At 47.7% G+C, this 18672-nt stretch overlaps 1 protein-coding gene across 1 annotated transcript in view; it reads right to left on the bottom strand.

Moving 5' to 3' along the window:
• Positions 1-18459, bottom strand: part of MTMR7 (myotubularin related protein 7) — a 50552-nt gene extending 32093 nt beyond the window's left edge. The window contains exon 1 of the mRNA XM_038755341.1: positions 18389-18459. Coding sequence (XP_038611269.1) covers positions 18389-18412 — 24 coding nt within the window. The 5' untranslated portion in view covers positions 18413-18459. The remainder of the gene's footprint in view (positions 1-18388) is intronic.
• Between the last annotated feature and the right edge of the window lie 213 nt (positions 18460-18672).

Here is an 18672-nt window from a genome sequence, read left to right as displayed (position 1 = left end):
TCTTCATTTGTAAAATGGGGAGGAGACTTTTTAATGGTACTTGTTGAGCACTTAATATTAATCATTAATATTCATAGTATTAATATTAAAGTCATATCTCCTCTAAGAGGCCTTCCCCGTTAAATCTTCTAGCACTTCAAAGCACTGACTTTGGTCCAAGCACTGAACAGAGTGCTGGACAGTACTAAATAGAGAAGCAGCGTGGCTCAGTGGAAAGAGTATAGGCTTTGGAGTCAGAAGTCATGGGTTCAAATTCTGGCTCTGCCAATTGCCAGCTGTGTGACTTTGGGCAAGTCACCTAACTTCTCTGGGCCTCAGTTACCTCATCTGTAAAATGGGGATTAAGACTGTGAGCCCGCTGTGGGACAACCTGATCACCTTGTAACCTCCCCAGCTGCTTAGAACAGTGCTTTGCACATAGTAAGCACTTAATAAATGCTATCATCATTATTATTAAATAGAGGGAGAACAGGTATTGAATCTCCATTTTACAGGTGAAGAAATCAAGGCAAAGAGAAGTTGTGATTTGTGCAAGGTCACACAGCAGGCAAGTGGCAAGGCTGGGGTGAGAACCCAGAGACTCTGACTCCCAAGCCTGTGCTCTTTCCACCAAGCCATGCTGGAATAACCTACCATTTTGAACAAAAACAAACAATGTCCCAAAAGCCACTCTCATGGGTGCAATCTGGATTTATCCCTTGGGGCAGCTTTGGAAGTGCCACTTCCTAAGCCTGGTCTGCACCACGCAGCTGGGCCCCAGAGAGATCGTGTCCCATGAACCCGTGGTCCCCAGCCAGCAGTCTGGGCTACGCCGGTCTTGTCCGCTCATATGCCCTGGATTTGAGAAGCAGCATACCTCAGTGGAAAGAGCAAGGATCTAGGAGTCAGAGGACATGAATTCTAATCTCACTTCTGCCACTTGTCTGCTGTGTGCCCTTGGGCAGTCACTTATCTTCTCTTTTCCTCAATTACCTCATCTGTAAAATGGGGGTTAAGTCTGTGAGCCCCATGTGGGACATGGGCTGTGTCTAAGCTGATTATCTTCTAGACTGTGAGTCCACTGTTGGGTAGGGACCGTCTCTTTGTGTTGCCAACTTGTGCTTCCCAGGTGCTTAGTACAGTGCTCTGCACACAGTAAGCGCTCAATAAATACGATTGATTGATTGATTATCTCGTATCTCTCCTTGTGGTTAGTAGAGTGCTTGGCACATAGTAAGTGCTTAAAAATACCAGTTAAAACTAAAAAAATGGTCAGGTTGACACCAGTGGATCTCCAATTCAAAGGGCTATTTCTGGATTCTGGCAGTGATCCTGGCTGACCCAAGACCCCTGCCCCTCGGAGTCTGCAGAATGGAAACCCCACTGTTAGGGGTGGGTAGGAGGGAAGGTGTGAAATAGTGAATAGTCTCCCTAGTCTCCCCAGTCTCCCCAGTTTCGCACTGCTCCCTACAATTATTCTGAGACTGTGAGTCCCTTGGGGGCCAGAGACTATGTCTAGTCTCAGAAGAAGAAAGGAAGGCAGTAAGGGAAGGAGGAAGGGAAGGACCTGGAGGGGGGGGGCCGACTGCTTTGGGTCCTGGGCCTCCAGGGAAGTCCTGTCCTGGGCCAGTCACAAATTAGATTGAAGGGAGTTGACTAATTAGGCACCCAGGGAGCCAAACAGCTGCCAAATCTGGAGGTAGCAGCAGCAGCAGCAGCAGCAGCGAGGGCTTGGGCATTTGGAACTGGAGGGTAGACTGGCATCCTTACTGGTACAGCAGAACACTATGCTTACCTGCCTGGCAGACCTTGGAATGGGCAAGGGCAAGGGCAAGGGTTTGGATCGTCCTCAATTTGGGGCCCCTGAAACCTGCAGTCATTCTTTTCCTGACAAGCCCTTAGTAAAGGATTAGAATGGAGGTCCTTCTGACTCCCGGGTCTGTACTCCAGCCACTAAGCCTGGGATCCTTCCATTAGGCCATGCTGCTTCTCCCTTCCTCTTAGACTGGGAACCCCATGTAGAACAGGGGCTGCCCAAACTGATTAGCTTACATCTAACCCAGAGCTTAGTACAGTGCTTGGTAAGGGCTAAATAAAATTATTATTTTAATTTGTGCTTGGCACATGGTAAGGGCTTAATAAAATTATTTTTTTTATTATAATTATTATTATTCCTTTGATGCTTCCAACCCCAGGGTCTTCCAAGGCGGGAGATTTCCCCTGCACCATGGAACTTGATCATGTTTTCCCCTGCAAAAGGCAGAGTTAGCAGCCATGCTTTCTCTCTCCCTCAGAAAAGTGAGGTCTGGTGGTCCTTGGAATCCCTCAGAAAGGACGCTCTTCTAGAGGAGCAGATTATGCTTAACAAATAATAATAATAATAATAATAATAATAATGGTATTTGTTACACGCTTTCTATGTGCAAAGCACTGTTCTAAGCGCTGGGGGATACAAGGTGATCTGTTTGTCCCACGTGGGACTCACAGTCTTAATCTCCATTTTACAGATGAGGTACCTGAGGCCCAGAGAAGTGAAGTGACTTGCCCAAAGTCACACAGCTGACAAGTGGCGGTGCCGAGATTTGAACCCATGACCTCTGACTCCAAAGCCAGGGCTCTTTCCACTGAGCCATGCTGCACAAATGTACTCAGAAGTAACATAATATTATTTTGGTTAAACAAAAGTTTCTGAATAACATTATAAAGTATTCCTATAGGATATTTAGATCTCATGAATGACACTTGGAGTTGATCCTATGGAAATATAAAATGTTGCTATAGTACAATAGAATTTCCCATGCGGGAAGATTTTATTACCCTCTGATCAGGGCGGATAGCGGTGAGCTCTACTGACAAGTTCATAAACAGGAAACCTTGGAGGGGAGAGCACGCTCCACTACTCATTCAGAAAGTTGCTCTCACTCTACTTCTGTCCTTGTCTTCCCATATTGGTTTTCTTGTTTTATGATTTCAGTCTTTCCTTAGCTGTCAGTCACTACCTTTCTCCTCCCCAGCCCTCCCCAGTGTCCCTCTGCTCCCTACAATTATTCTGAGATTTTGAGCCCCTTGAGGGCCACAGACCAGGTCTAGTTTTCCCCAGCATTTAGTACAGTGCTTTGTCCACAACAGACACCCATAACTTCCATTTCATGAATGAGATCCTACTCCTGTCCTTAAAGAGGAGAATTTCCCACCATCTTCCTCGATAGTAGCCACAGGAATAGTATTTATTCCTTAGTAAGGCCCTGTACTAAGCACCTGGGAAGAACAGAGGAAAAGAAGAGAGATGTCCCCTGTTCCCTAGGACCTTACGCTCTAATGTCGGTCCTGTCCCGGACCAAAACCGTGTTTTCTGAATCTCCCTAATGAGAGCATTTCTCTACATTGGTCTGGCAGAGGGTTGTCTTGTCCCTGTCCCTGACCCCTGAGCTCTGAGACAGTAACTACCTGCTCCTCTCTCAAAGTCTCCCTTCATCTCCACGATTTTGGGGGGATTTTGATTGGGTTCATTTCTCCAGCATTCCCCACTCCCATCACAATGCGTCCGCTGTACAGCCTGCAATCAATCAGGGGCATTTACTGTGCACTTACTAATAATAACTGTAGTATTTGTTAAGCACTTACTAAGTGCCAGGCACTGTTCTAAGCACTGGAATAATAATTGTGGTAATTGTTGAGCACTTACTATGTGCCAAGGACTGTGCTGGGGTAGATACAAGCTAATCACGTTGGACACAGTCCCTGACCCACAGGGGACTCACAGTCTTAATTCCCACTTTACAGATGAGATAACTGAGGCACAGAGAAGTGAAGTGACTTGTTCAGGGTCACACAGCAGACATATGGCAGAGCCAGGATCAGAATCTAGGTCCTCTGACTCCCAGAACCGTGCTCTTTGTACTAGGCCATGCTGTGCATACAGCACTGGACTAAACACTTGGGAGTGTACAACAGAGTAGGTAGATGCCCTATCCCTGTCTTCAAGGAACTTCCAGTCTACCCTGCAGCTGTTAACCCCTCAGGCTCTGCCTCCTTGACATCCAGGTGGAGCCCATATTCTCCTTCCCTCTAGGGATGCTAGAAGAATGAATTCCTGTGGCTGTAATGCTTGGAAACCCTTGGAGGAAAGTGTGGGAGTGCAAAGCAGAGAGCTCCAGCTGGCTGAAACTGCAGGATGACATTCCTTGAAGACGCGGACCCTGGCCAAGGCTTTTTCGGATAAAAGAAATTGGCTATTTATTTTTAACAACTTTCAAAATGTTGGTAAGGATGAAGTCATAGAGTTCCCTTTAAGATGTTCTCTAACAATCCAGTGGTTTGGGATTGAAGCGAAAAAAAACACAAATCCTCCTCCCCAGAGATTGTTTACAATTAGCAAAAATCTAAGACTGTTAGAAAGTCTGAATGGAGCCCTTTCCCAGGACCATAAGCTTAGAAGGTCAAATAATGGGGAAGAACTGAGAGGAGAAGGAAGAGAAGAGAGTCAGAGGACTTGAGTTCTAATCCTGGTTCTACCACTTGACTACTGTGTGATCTTGGGTAAGTCACTTCCCTGCTCTGGGCCTCAGTTTCCTCATCTGTAAAATAGGGATTCGCTACCTGTCCTCTTTCCTACTTGGATTCTCGGCCCCATGTGGGACAGAGAATGTGTCTGATCTGATTATCTTATATCTACCCCAGCACTTAATACAGTCCTTGGCACACAGTAAAGTCTTATCAAATATCACAATTATTATTATTATGTAAGTCATCTCACTGAGGGAAGCCAAGTGCAATAAAGAAAAGCATCTTCAAGAATGTATCTAGAAAAGGGCTTTCAAAAATATGCCCTCAGGCTCCTACAGAGGCAAAAGCAAGAATGCCAATTTTAATATGGGCCAATATTCACCTTTTCAAAGCTGCCTTCATCTGCTGCTCCTCCTCCTCAGCTCCATCACCCTTCATTAAAAACACAGGACATTAGGCGAGCACTGTGGTAAAATAAATCTGCTGGCCTGAACCAGCAATCTGAGAGGTTGTTGACCACCTCTCTGGGTTTTATTCCCAGGGAAGTGGCAGGAGCTCAGCAGCTGAACTTTGCCAAGTTCTTCAGGCCTACAATTTTGGGGCACTGTGATGTGGGGAGGGCAGGAGAGGAGGAAGGGAGCTACCTACCCAACAGGAAATAGCAGTACTGCTCACTAGAATGCTACAGTTCCCGTCTGCCCACACTGATCTCTGACACCCATTCATATTTTGAAGCCAGTTTCAATCTGGCCAGCATTGGCAATCTCCCCCTGTGGACACGGTGGCCTCCGACCGAGAAACTTACCTCTCATGCCCCTTTAAGTGAGCTGCGGCATTCTGGCTAATTTTGAGGGAGGGGATTCCCCTGAACTTCAAGGCAGAGACCAATTTACAGCCACTGCAGGGGAATCTGTCAGATGCCACTGCTTATTGCTGCACTGGAAACAATTCCCGCCAGTGTACCCCAAGAATACCCAGGTAGATTGCTGCCACCATCCTGTGTCTTTTTGAATTGAACAGCTCTGAAAGTTCAAGTTTCAGCTTCCTGGGCCTGTGACCAGGAGCAGCTGCTGGGAGGAGCTGCCTGTTGACCAATTTCCCCCTCCACCAATTCCCCAAGGTGTTTCCCAACCTGCAGAGCCATCACCAGGATTTACATCAAGAAATCCTTCAGTGACCCTGCATTAAGGGCTTGGAGAGGACAACAGAAGCAAGGAACTCACAGTCTTTAGGGGGAGACAGACAAGCAGAACCATTGACAAATAGTGTGCGAACAAAGATGGAACAGGAAGTGATTTGATTTGGCCTAGTTCATTCATTCATTCAATCGTATTTATTGAGCGCTTACTGTGTGCAGAGCACTGTACTAAGCGCTTGGGAAGTACAAGTTGGCAACATATAGAGACGGTCCCTACCCAACAGTGGGCTCACAGTCTAGAAGGCCTAGTGAAAAGAACATCGTCCTGGGAGTCAGAAGACCCGAGTTCTAATCCCAGCTCGGCTCCTGTCCTACTGTGAGACCTTGAGCAAGTCACTTAACCTCTCTATGCCTCAGTTTCCTCATCTGTAAAGTGGGGATGAAACAAACACCTGTTCTGCCTCCCCCTCAGACAGTGGGCCCCAGGAGGAATAGGGATTAAGTCTGACCTGATTATCTTGACCTTATCCCAGCACTAGCTCAGTGTTTGGCACATAGTAAGTGCTTAATACAGGAGGAGACAGTCATTAAAATAGATTAGGGATAGTGGAAGAAGAGTATGAAAATATTTACATAAGTGTTGTAGGGCTGGGGTGAGTAGTGAAATGCTTAAGGGGTACACAGCCAAATACGTGGTGAACTCAGAGAGGAAAGCAGATAGGGGAAATAATAGGGGAAATAAAAGACTTATAGGGGGAAGTTTTCATGAAGAAGTAGCATGGCCTAATGGAAAGAGCATGGGCCTAGGAATCAGAGGATCTGGGTTGTAATCCTGGCTCTGTCAGTACAGTGCTCTACACAAAGTAAGTGCTTAATAAATACAATTGATTGATTAATTGACCTTGGGCAAGTCACATAATTTCTCTATGCCTCAATTCAGTTACCCCATCTGTAAAATGGGGATTAAATCCTTCTCTCTCCAATTTAGATTACGAGCTCCCTGTAGGACAGGGACTGTGTCCAAATGGATTGATTTGCATCTACCCCAGTGCTTAGAACACTGCTAGACACATAGTAAGGGTTTAACAAATACCAAAAAAAGAAAAAAGATGTGATTTTAGGAGGGTTTTGAAGGTGGGGGGAATGTGGTGGTCTGTTGGATATGAAGGAGGAGGAAGTTCCAGGCCCAAATCTGCACTCTCTATATTCTCTTCCTTCAACATCAATAAAAAAAGTGGCATGGCCTAGTGGATAGAGTTGAGGCCTGGGAGTTAAAAGGACCTGGGTTATAATCCCACCTCTGCCACCTAATAATAATAATAATGGCATTTGTTAAGCGCTTACTATGTGCAAAGCACTGTTCTAAGCGCTGGGGGGATACAAAGTGATCAGGTTGTCCCGCGTGGGACTCACAGTCATCATCCCCATTTTACAGATGAGGTAACTGAGGCCCCGAGAAGTTAAGTTAAGCCCAAGGTCACACAGCAGACATGTGGCAGAGTCGGGATTCGAACCCATGACCTCTGATTCCAAAGCCCGTGTTCTTTCCACTGAGCCACGCTGCTTCTCTCTTGTCTGCTATGTAACCCTGTGAGCTCCACGTGGGACAGAGACTGTATCCAACCTGATTACCTTGTATCTACCCCAGCAGTTAGAACAGTGCCTGGCACACAGTAAGTGTGTAATGAAAGCCCAAAGCCAGGATTAGGCCAGGATGCTGATGAATGGAAGCTACAGATGCCAGCTGGCTGCTCTGTCTTAAATAAAAGCTCCAGGCCCTCGGGAGCTCTGTTGGGTGCCCACATGATTTAGTTTTGTGAGGTGGCCCTGAGCTGGGACTCAAAGGAACATCCATGCCTGGTGGGAGGGAACAAGGGTCAAAAGATTCACTGCCACTTTGCAACATCTTTCAGGGTATAAATAATCTCAAGAAGAACTACCATTTTCAACCCAGCACATAGGAAATGAAAATTAAAATATAGATGTCAAAAGGAAAACAAATTAAGAACATATGGGGTCTCGTAACCCAGTGAAGTCATACAAGGACTGCAGCATTAGAAAAGAAGGTTGTTGGATCGAAACACAAAGCTCACTTTAAAAAACAAAGTTTACTGGATTAGCAAAATGTGATCTGAGGCAACGGAGAGGGCCAAGACTTCCCTTATTTACTTAAAAATATTTCTAATGGTCAAGTGGGCATTTGAATTAGGGTCTGATTTTGAGAAAGGCAGAAGAGCAGCGGTCTACCCAACCCCTCAGCTGCCCGCCCTGCTCCCTGCACCTCCAATGGCCCATGGGCCTGGCTCTCTGGGAAGCCATCCTGAAATCAATCAATCAATCAATCATATTTATTGAGTGCTTACTGTGAGCAGAGCACTGTACTAAGCACTGTACTGAAAGGCTTTGGCATGTTGACCAGTGCTTGCCAGTGCCCAGGACTTTTCAAGGGCAATAATAATTACGGTATTTGTTAAGTGCTTACTATGTGCCAAGCACTGTTCTAAGCACTGGGGTAGATACAAGGTCATCAGGTTGTCCCACGTGGGGCTCACAGTCTTAATCCCCATTTTCCAGATGAGGTAACTGAGGCACAGAGAAGTGAAGTGCCTTGCCCAAAGTCATACAGCTGACAAGTGGCAGAGCTGGGATTAGAACCCACGACCTTTGACTCCCAAGCCCATGCTCTTTCCACTGAGCCACGCTGCTTCTCCAGTAGTGGGTAATAGTGCCCACTCCAAGCGAATACATCAGAGCCAATCCTCCCAACTTCAAACCGAGGGAGCCTGTTGTATTCCAGCCAACACCAACAGGGGAGAGAGGGCTTTCAGCAGACAGGGGTTCTCCAGGAAGAAGGGGTCCTCCCAGGAAGGGGTCTGTTGTGAAGGGATGTCACCAGGAAGGCAGCTGGAGGGTGGGGGAAATTGTTACATATGGGCAGATGTCAGAAGATAGAATCCACCAAATCAAAGCCTCAGTGTGGGCAAATCACAAAGCCATAAACATCCACTCAGCCAGATGGCTGCAGGGTAACTGAAATCCTGGGAAGCTCCAGAAAGGGCCACTGGAGGTAGAGAATGGCCCTGGGCTTCCTGGGAGAAACACTTCTTTCATGCTTGGGCAGCCCACGTAAAGCACAACCTTCAACATCAACCAACCCCGATCACGGGAGAAGAACAGGTCTTGGTCAACTTCTACTTCAAATACAGAATGTCGGTGTTTAAAATATCCGCCATGTCCAAAGGACAAGAGTCCAGTGGAGACATCACTGCGTAGGAAGTCAGGCTCCTGCACCAATCCTGAGGGAAATAATGGGGGGCAGCTGGGGGTCATGACACCAGGATGATTGATGGCAACAGGCACCAAGGCCAAGCCGTCTCATATCTCGAGCACTGACATCCAGGGACACTGGGCCAGGCCCCTCCTCTCGACATGGAATGAGCACAGGACTGGGAACCAGGAATGCAGAACTCCTTCATTCCCTCAGCTTCAGCTCCCACCTCTAAACTGATGATTCCCCAGTCTACATTCACAGATCTAAATTTCTAACCCTGACCTCCCTCCTTCTCTACAGTTTTTCATTTCCTCTTGTCTCCAGGGCACCACTAATTTGTTTTCCTACTGACTCCTCAAACTTAACATGTCCTCACCTTCCCACCCGAAACCTGTCCTCCCCCTGTCTTTCCCATCACTGTAGATAACAGCACTATCCTCCGTTTCTCACAATCCCGGGGCCCAGGCATTATCCTTAACTCATTTCTCTCATTCATCCCACATATTCAGTGTCTCACCAAGTCTTATCAGTTCTAACACTTCTAAAATCTCTCCCTTCCTCTCCATCCAAGCTGCCATCATGCTGCTTAATCAATCATTTTTATGGAGCATTTACTGCGTCCAGCAAACTATACTAAGCGTTTGGGAGAGTATAAGAGAAGCATCAAGGTCTACTGGAAAGAGCATGGACATGAGAGTCAGAGGATCTGGGATCTAATCCCAGCTCTGCCACTTATCTGCTGTGTGACCCAGGGCAAATATCTGTTACCTCATCTGTAAAACGGGGATTAAGACGGTGAGCCCCATACGGGATGGGGACTGTGTCCAAACTGGTTACCTTCTATCTACCTTAGTCCTTAGTACAGTGCCTGGCACATAGTAAGTGCTTAACAAATACCATTAAAAAGATAAATAACAGAGTTGGTACACTTGTCCACTGCTCACAAGGAGCTTAAAGAAGGGAAGACCTATTAAAATAAATCATGGATATTTATATAAGCGCTGTGGTCCTGAGGGTGGGGTGAATATCAAGTGCTTAGAGGATACAAATCCAAGTGCAAGGAAAACACAGAAAGACTATAAGCTCCCTTCTAGATGGTAAGCTTCTACCCCTTTCTAGACTGTGAGACCATTGCTGGGTAGGGACCGTCTCTATATGTTGCCAACTTGTACTTCCCAAGCGCTTAGTACAGTGCTCTGCACACAGTAAGTGTTCAACAAATACGATTGAATGAATGAATGAATAAGCTCCTTGTGGGCAAGGAACACGTCTGTAAGCTCTGTTATTTTATACTATCCCTCGTGTTTAGTACAGTGCTTTGCACACACTAAGTGCTCACTAAATCCATTGATTGATGGATTGATTGAGAGTGAGTAGGCGAAATGAGGACATAGTTGGGAAAGGCCTTTTGCAGGAGATGTGCTTTTAATAAGTCTTTGAAGGTGGGGAGAATGAAGATCTGTTGGATATAAAGCAGGCAGGGAGGTGGAAGGGAGGGGAGAAAGCCTTCTAGGCCAGAGGCAGGAGGGGAGCGAAGGTTCAGTGGCAAGATAGACAAAATTGAGTAGGTTAGCATTAGAGGAGTGCAGTGAATGTCGTAGGAAATCAGTGAGGTAAGATAGGAGGGGGCAAGTTGATTGAGTGCTTTAAAGTCAATGGTAAGGAGTTTCTGTTTGATGTGGAGGTAGATGGGCAACCACTGGAAGTTTCTGAGGAGTGGGGAAACATGGACAGAACAGTGTTGTAGAAAAATGATTCGGGCAGCAGAGTGAAGTATGTATGGACTGGAGTGGGGAGAGACAGGAAACAGAAAGGTCAGCAAGGGGGAATAGGATAAGTGCTTGGTTTAATGTGGTAGCAGTTTGGAAGAAGAGGAAAGGGGTGGATGTTGTGAAGGTTGAACTGACAGGATTTGGTGACACTGAATGTGTGGGGTGAATGAGAGTGATGAGTTGAGAATAACGCTAAGGTTATGGGCTTGTGAGACAGGGAGGATCCCTTTCTCTTCTTTTTAAATGATATTTGTTAGGCCCTTACTATCTGTCAAACATTGTTCTAAGAGCTGGGATAGGTACAAGTTAATTAGGTTGTTCCACAAGGGGCTCACAGTCTAATTGGGCGGGAGAACAGGAGAAGTGAGGCAAAGAGAAGTTAAGTGACTTGCCCAAGGTCACACAGCAAGCAATTGGCAGACCTGGGATTAGAACCCAGGTCCTCTGACTCCCAGGTGACTGCTCTTTACACTAGGCAATGCTGCTTCTGCTTGACTACTATATCAGCCTCCTTGTGACTTCCTTGCCTGCTGTCTCTCCCCCGACCAGTCCATACTTCATTCTGATTCCTGGATCGTTTTTCCAAAGATAAGTTCAGTCCCCTCCTCCCCACTTCTCAAAAACCACCAGGGGATTCCTATAGATTTCCTCTTCACACAGACACTCCTTACCGTTGTTTTTTTTTTTATCACTCAATGGTATTTGCGAGTGCTTCCCATGTGCAGATTACTGTATTAAGCACTTGAAAGAGTAGAATTAGTAGATATATTCCCTGCCCCCAAGGAGCTTACAGTCTAGCTTGCAGACAAGGGGAGACAGTGTCATAACAAAGAAAATTGGTCTCCCCATTCAGGGCCTGACCTCAACTACTGGGCCCAGCCTGGCTGGGAAGTCAAGCAGAAAGAAATTGGGGATTTGGGAGGGGAAAAGAGAAGAGAAGAGCTGGAAAGAGTGAGTGTTGACAGGGTATTGTAGGACCCTTGGAGCAGAGCATAATGAAGTGACTGGAGAACAGCTGGTGGGATGATTGATGGAAATCTCTCCCAGTGACCCAAGACAGACCATCCAACACCCCTGACCCTTGCCTCTCCATCCCTGACTCTCCCTCAGTGACCCAGGATGGACAGTCCAACACCCCAATGCTGCTCTCTCCACCCCTGACTCTCCCTCCAGGGTCCAAACACAATCCATCCAACACCCCTGACTCTCCCCTAGTGACCCAGTATGGACTATCCAACACTCTTAACTCTCCTGTCTCCATCCCTGACTCTTCCCTAGTGACCCAATATGGATTCTCAATATGGAGTCCTCAAAAATCTCCAGTGGCTACCGATCAATCTGCGCATCAGGCAGAAACTCCTCACTCTCGGCTTCAAGACTGTCCATCACCTCGCCCCCTCCTACTTCACCTCCCTTCTCTCCTTCTCCAGCCCAGCCTGCACTCTCCGCTCCTCTGTGCTAATCTCCTCACCGTGCCTTGTTCTCGCCTGTCCCACCGTCGACCCCCGGCCCACGTCATCCCCCTGGCCTGGAATGCCCTCCCTCTGCCCATCCGCCAAGCTAGCTCTCCTCCTCCCTTCAAGGCCCTACTGAGAACTCACCTCCTCCAGGAGACCTTCCCAGACTGAGCCCCTTCCTTCCTCTCCCCCTCATCCCCCTCTCCATCCCCCCGTCTTACCTCCTTCCCTTCCCCACAGCACCTGTATATATATATATATATATGTTTGTACATATTTATTACTCTATATATTTATTTATTTATTTTACTTGTACATATCTATTCTATTTATTTTATTTTGTTAATATGTTTGGTTTTGTTCTCTGTCTCCCCCTTCTAGACTGTGAGCCCACTGTTGGGTAGGGACTGTCTCTATATGCTGCCAACTTGTACTTCCCAAGTACAGTGCTCTGCACACAGTAAGTGCTCAATAAATATGATTGATTGATTGATTGACCATCCCACACCTTTAACTCTCCCTTCTTCATTCCTGACTCTCCCCCAGTGATCTAGCACAGACCATCCAACACCCCTGATGCTCCCTCCAGTGACCCAACATGGATTAACCAACATCCCTGAATCTCCCCTTTCCATCCCTGACACTCCCTCCAGGTCTCAGCACGGAACACCCAACACCCCTAAATTTTCCCTTTAGGTTTGAATCTTTCTCATCCAAGAATGTACCTAGCACTTTCTCAAACCTGATATTTTCAGACTGCGTATCGTTTCTGGTAAATTCATGCTTCCTGCTACTTCTGGGAGAAAAACTGTTTCTTGATGTAGCTTGAAACTCCACCCTCATGCAATGACCAGCAGACTTGGAGCCAGCTGAAATCTTCAGCCAAGTCAAAGTCTCCCCAGGTTGTGGGTAGAACCACTGCAGGGCAGTGCAGTATGAGGGGCAGAAAATGCCTGTCAGGGCCCTGGAAACAATCAAGTCCACCTCCTAGAATAAAGTGTAGCTACCTCAGCGACCATGCTGTCTTCATCCTACAATGCCAGATGGTACCCACCCACAGAGTCTTACCTGTCTGGAAGAATGAGCCTGCTTGGGCTCTCAGTTTCCCTTTCTATAGAATGGGAACAAGGCATTTGGTCATTTGATTTTGAAAATGATGGGCCTCTGAGCATGAGGCCTGATTCCCCAAGAGGAGCAGACTCGATCTAGAACACTGCAGAGAAGCCCCAGGATCGTCTGTCGAGCAGCTAGCTAAATTTCCTCCTGGGATGATTGGAGGTGGGATTGGGGGCCCAAGAGTGCCCAAGGGGATCCCAGCAGCTGAACAGCTTTCCCTGCCTGCCTGAAGTTACTGGGTTCCCTTTCCCATCTATTCTAAATAATAATAATGATGATGGCATTTGTTAAGCACTTACTATGTGCGAAGCACTGTTCTAAGCTAAATGACACCTGTCTACTTGGTTTGTGTTGTTATCTGTCTCCCCCTTCTAGACCGTGAGCCCGTTGTTGGGTAGGGACAGTCTCTATATGTTGCCGATTTGTACTTCCCAAGCACTTAGTACACTGCTCTGCACACAGTAAGCGCTCAATAAATACAATTGAATGAATGAATGAATAAATGGCGACAAAAGGAGGTCTGGCGGCCCACTCGGCCGGGGTTTCCTTTTCAGATCTGAGTGACAGCAATGCACCTCTCGGCCTCTTTCTCCACCAGACTGCCGAGCGAAAGCCTGGGAACCCTGCTGCCTCCCCACGGCTACATCTGGGGCCCACCATTCCCAACGTGCCCCAGGTACGCTGGGCCACAGAGGATTTCAACCGCGTCACACACCACCTCTGCAAGTAGTTGCCCATCCAATTCCACATCAAAGAGAATCTCCTTACCAGCTGCCTTAAAGCCCTCAGTCCCCTTGCCCGCTCCTACCTCACCTTGCTGCTCTCCTCCTACAACCCAGCCCGCACACTTCACTCCTCTAATGCTAACCCTCTCCCTGTACCTCCATCTTGTCTATAATAATAATAATGATGATATTTGTTGAGCGCTTACTATATGCCAAGCACTGTTCTAAGTGCTGGGGTAGATATAAGGTAATCAGGTTGTCCTGCATGGGGCTATCGTCTTAATCCCCATTTTGCAGATGAGGGAACTGAGGCACAGAGAAGTTAAGTGACTGAGAAGTTAAGTGATTTGCCCAAGGCCACACAGCAGACAAGTGGTGGAGTCGGAATTAGAACCCACATTCTCTGATTCCCAAGCCCGTGCTCTTTCCACTAAGCCATGCTGCCCTCTCACCCTGGTCCTGCCTGGCCTGAAATGCCCTCCCTCCTCAAATCCAACAGACAATTACTCTCCCCAACTTCAAAGCTTTACTGAAGGCACATCTCCTCCAAGGGGCTTTCCCTGATTAAGCCCTCCCTTCCTCTTATCCCACGCCCTTCTGCATCACCTTGACTTGCTCCCTTTACTCATCCCCCTTCCCAGACCCACAGCACTTATGTACATATCTGTAATTTTATTTATTTACATTAATGTCTGTTCCCAGTCTATAGTGCTGGCTCTTTGTGGGCAGGGAATGTGTCTGATGTATTGTAATAGTGTACTTTCCCAAGTGCTTAGTACAGTGCCCCACACATAGTAAGCACTCAATAAATACGATTGACTGACACTGCAATTCTTACAAGGCCCCTACTGGTCCCCACTTATCACCAGACTTGGACTCTGCATTTTTTATGTCTTGTTCCATGTTGTCTTGCATTTATGTTATTTCATCTTTCCTCCTGTGTCTGTTGCCAGGGCCTGGCCTGCCCTATTTTTAGAATGTGAGTCCCTGGAGGGTCAGGATCAGCGCCTAACCCTCAGCAGGGTATGCTGTCCCTGCACCTTGGTAAAGTGGTTGGCACACAGTATGCACTTAACAAATGCTACTACTGCTACTACTAATGCTTTTCAACCCCAGCTCAGGCTATTTTGGGGTTCTACCAACTTTTAGCATCAGAACAACACTGGCAGGAAAACCATTTCCCATGGGCGCCTCTAGGCTCTGGGGCCCTTACTGCCAGGAAAATCGCCCACTAGCTTGTAAACTCTGTTGCTAACCTACTCACTGTATCTCGATCTCATCTGTCTTGCTGCTGACCTCTAACCCACGTCCTGCCTCTGGAATGAAACATACTCCTCCTCCTCCATATCCAACAGACAATTACTACCTCCACCTTCAAAGCCTTCCTGAGGGCACATCTTCTCCAAGAGGCCTTTCCTAAGTCCTCATTTCCGTTTCTTTCACTCCCTTCTGCATCACCCTGACTTTCTCCCTTTAATGATAATAATAATGTTATTTGTTAAGCACTTACTATGTGCCAAGCACTGTTCTAAGCACTGGGATAGATACAAAGTTATCAGGTGGTCCCCACGTGGGGCTCACAGTCTTAATCCCCATTTTACAGATGAGGTAACTGAGGCACCGAGAAGTTAAGTAACTTGCCCAAAGTCACACAGCTGACAAGTAGTGGAGGCGGGATTAGATCCCACAACTCCTTACTCCCAAGCCCGCGCTCTTTCCACTAGGCCGCACTGCTTTATTTATCCCCACTCCCAGCCCCAAAGTATTTATGTATATATAGGTAATTGACTTATTTATATTAAAGTGTGTCTCCCCCTCCAGACTGTAAGCTCACTGTGGGCAAGGAATATATCTATTATATAGTTATACTGTACTCTCCCAAGTACTTAGTACATCGCTCTGCACACAGATACACAGTAAGTGCTCAATAAATGTGACATTGATAAAATCACTGAGGATAAGAATTTTGCCTTCGATATACTCCTGTAAGCTCACTGAGGGTAGGGATCATGTCTCCTTACTCTATTGTATTCTCCCAAGATTTCAGCACAGGGCTCTGCACACATTAAGGTCTCAATAAATATTCCCTATTAACTTTTTTTTAAATGGTACTTGGTTTTTATTTATGTCATTTGTTAAGCACTTACTATGTGCCAGGCACTGCACTAAGCGCCAGGGTAGATGCAAGCTAATCAGGTTGGACACAGTCCCTGTTCCATGTGGGGCTCGGTCTTAATCCCCATTTTACAGATGAGGTAACTGAGGCACAGAGAAGTGAAGTACCTTGCTCAAGGTCACGCCCTAGATAAGTGGCAGAGCCGGGAGTAGAATCCAGGTCCTCTGACTCTCAATAACAATAATAATAATAACAATAATAATGGCCTTTGTTAAGTGCTTACTATGTGCGAAGCACTGTTCTAAGCGCTGGGGGAATACAAAGTGATCAGATTGTCCCATGTGGGGCTCATGGCTCACAGTCTTAATCCCCATTTTACAGATGAGGGAACTGAGGCTCAGAGAAGCTAAATGACTTGCCCAAGATCACACAGCAGACGTGGCGGTGCGGGATTAGAACCCACGACCTCTGACTCCCAAACCCGGGCTCTTTCCACTGAGCCACGCTGCTTCTCCTCCACTAGGCCACATTGCTTGACTGACTGCCCAGCCAGGCTGTGCCTCCAGAACCTCTAGCTGTAATCAATCAATCGTATTTATTGAGCGCTTACTGTGTGCAGGGCACTGTACTAAGCGCTTGGGAAGTCCAAGTTGGCAACATATAAAGACGGTCCCTACCCAACAGCGGGCTCACAGTCTAGAAGGGGGAGACAGAGAACAAAACCAAACATATTAACAAAACAAAATCAATAGAATAGACATGTACAAGTAAAATAAATAGAGTAATAAATATGTACAAACATATATACATATATACAGGTGCTGTGGGGAAGGGACGGAAAGGGGGATGAGGGGGAGAGGAAGGAAGGGGCTCAGTCTGAGAAGGCCTCAGAGGAGTGTAAGAGCCCGCTCCTCCGTCGCTGTGCCCATGCTGCCGTCCCTCCTTCCCACTGCTGTGCCCTGTGGGGCTGGGATCCCTGGCACACTGATTGAAGCAGGCCCGGAGGGTGGGCAGGAAATAAAAGGGCCAATCGAACAAAAAACTGCAGTTCATCATCACCAATTGTATTTATTGAGCGCTTACTATGTGCAGAGCACTGTACTAGGCGCTTGGGAAGTACAAATTGGCAACATATAGAGGCAGTCCCTACCCAACAGTGGGCTCACAGTCTAAAAGGGGGAGACAGAGAATCAATCAATCAATCAATCGTATTTATTGAGCGCTTACTATGTGCAGAGCACTGTACTAAGCGCTTGGGAAGTACAAATTGGCAACATATAGAGACAGTCCCTACCCAACAGTGGGCTCACAGTCTAAAACGGGGAGACGGAGAACAAAACCAAACATACTAACAAAATAAAATAAATAGGATAGATATGTACAAGTAAAATAAATAGAGTAATAAATACGTACAAATATATATACATATATACAGGTGCTGTGGGGAAGGGAAGGAGGTAAGATGGGGGGGATGGAGAGGGAGACGAGGGGGAGAGGAAGGAAGGGGCTCAGTCTGGGAAGGCCTCCTAAGAGAACAAAACCAAACATACTAGCAAAATAAAATAAATAGAATAGATATGGACAAGTAAAATAAATAAATAAATAAATAGAGTAATAAATATGTACAAACATATATACATATATCCAGGTTGTCCATCCCAAGAACGATGACGAGCCGCACAGCTCCCGGCTGCTGGCTGGGGCTGGGGCTGCCATCACCTGTGAACTGCGGGGAAGGCCGCCCAGGGAAATGGAGCGCTCAGTGACGGCGGAGATTTCACCTAACGCGGCTTCGGAGTTAGGCCAGCCGCCGCTGAGGCGATACCAGGGGCTGATGCGATATTGGGGATGGGGTTGCCGATTTCAGGGACTGATGCGATATTGGGGATGGGGCTGCCCGGAGCCGAGACGGCAAAAAGCCGCAGCAAACGCGGGCCCGCCTTCCCCGACTAAACCGCCCTGGTGATGGGGAAGGGGATGGGGATGAGGGTGAGGATGGAGATTCATTCATTCGTTCATTCAATCGTATTTATTGAGCGCTTACTGTGTGCGGAGCACTGGACTGAGCGCTTGGGGAGTCCAAGTTGGTAACATATAGAGACGGTCCCTACCCAACAGCGGGGAGATGATGGAGGTGATGGAGATGGAGATGATGAGGATGGAGATGATGAGGACGGGGCCTCGCCCACAGCAGCACCGCGGGCAGGACAGCGGGCAGGACAGAGGGCAAGACAGCGGGCAGGCCAGGGGGATGGTCCGGCCCCCTGGCAGGCAGCCCCCCTTGGGGCCCAGCTGGCCCCGGACTCACCTTGGGCGTGCGGATGTGCTCCATGGCGGCCTCTTCTCTTCCCGGGCTGCTTCGCCCTGCGGGACGGTCCGCAGCAGGTCGGATGCGGTCCCGCCCCGCACCCCCCGCCCCCTGGCAGCGGAGCCCGCACGGCCCTAAAGCCCTCCTGCTCCCCTCTGCAGGGGGTGGGGTGGGGGGCAGATTCTCCGGGGGTGGGGGGATGGAGAGGGTCTGGAGCGCAGGAGGTCCTCCCAACAGCCCCCACCCTGCAGCCCACCCCCAGGACCATCCTCAGCCCTGCCTTT

Source organism: Tachyglossus aculeatus, chromosome 12 (assembly GCF_015852505.1).
Source record: "Tachyglossus aculeatus isolate mTacAcu1 chromosome 12, mTacAcu1.pri, whole genome shotgun sequence".
NCBI lineage: Eukaryota > Metazoa > Chordata > Mammalia > Monotremata > Tachyglossidae > Tachyglossus > Tachyglossus aculeatus.
The sequence above is the reverse complement of the archived record's forward strand: the minus strand, read 5'-3'. Positions and strand labels throughout refer to the sequence as shown.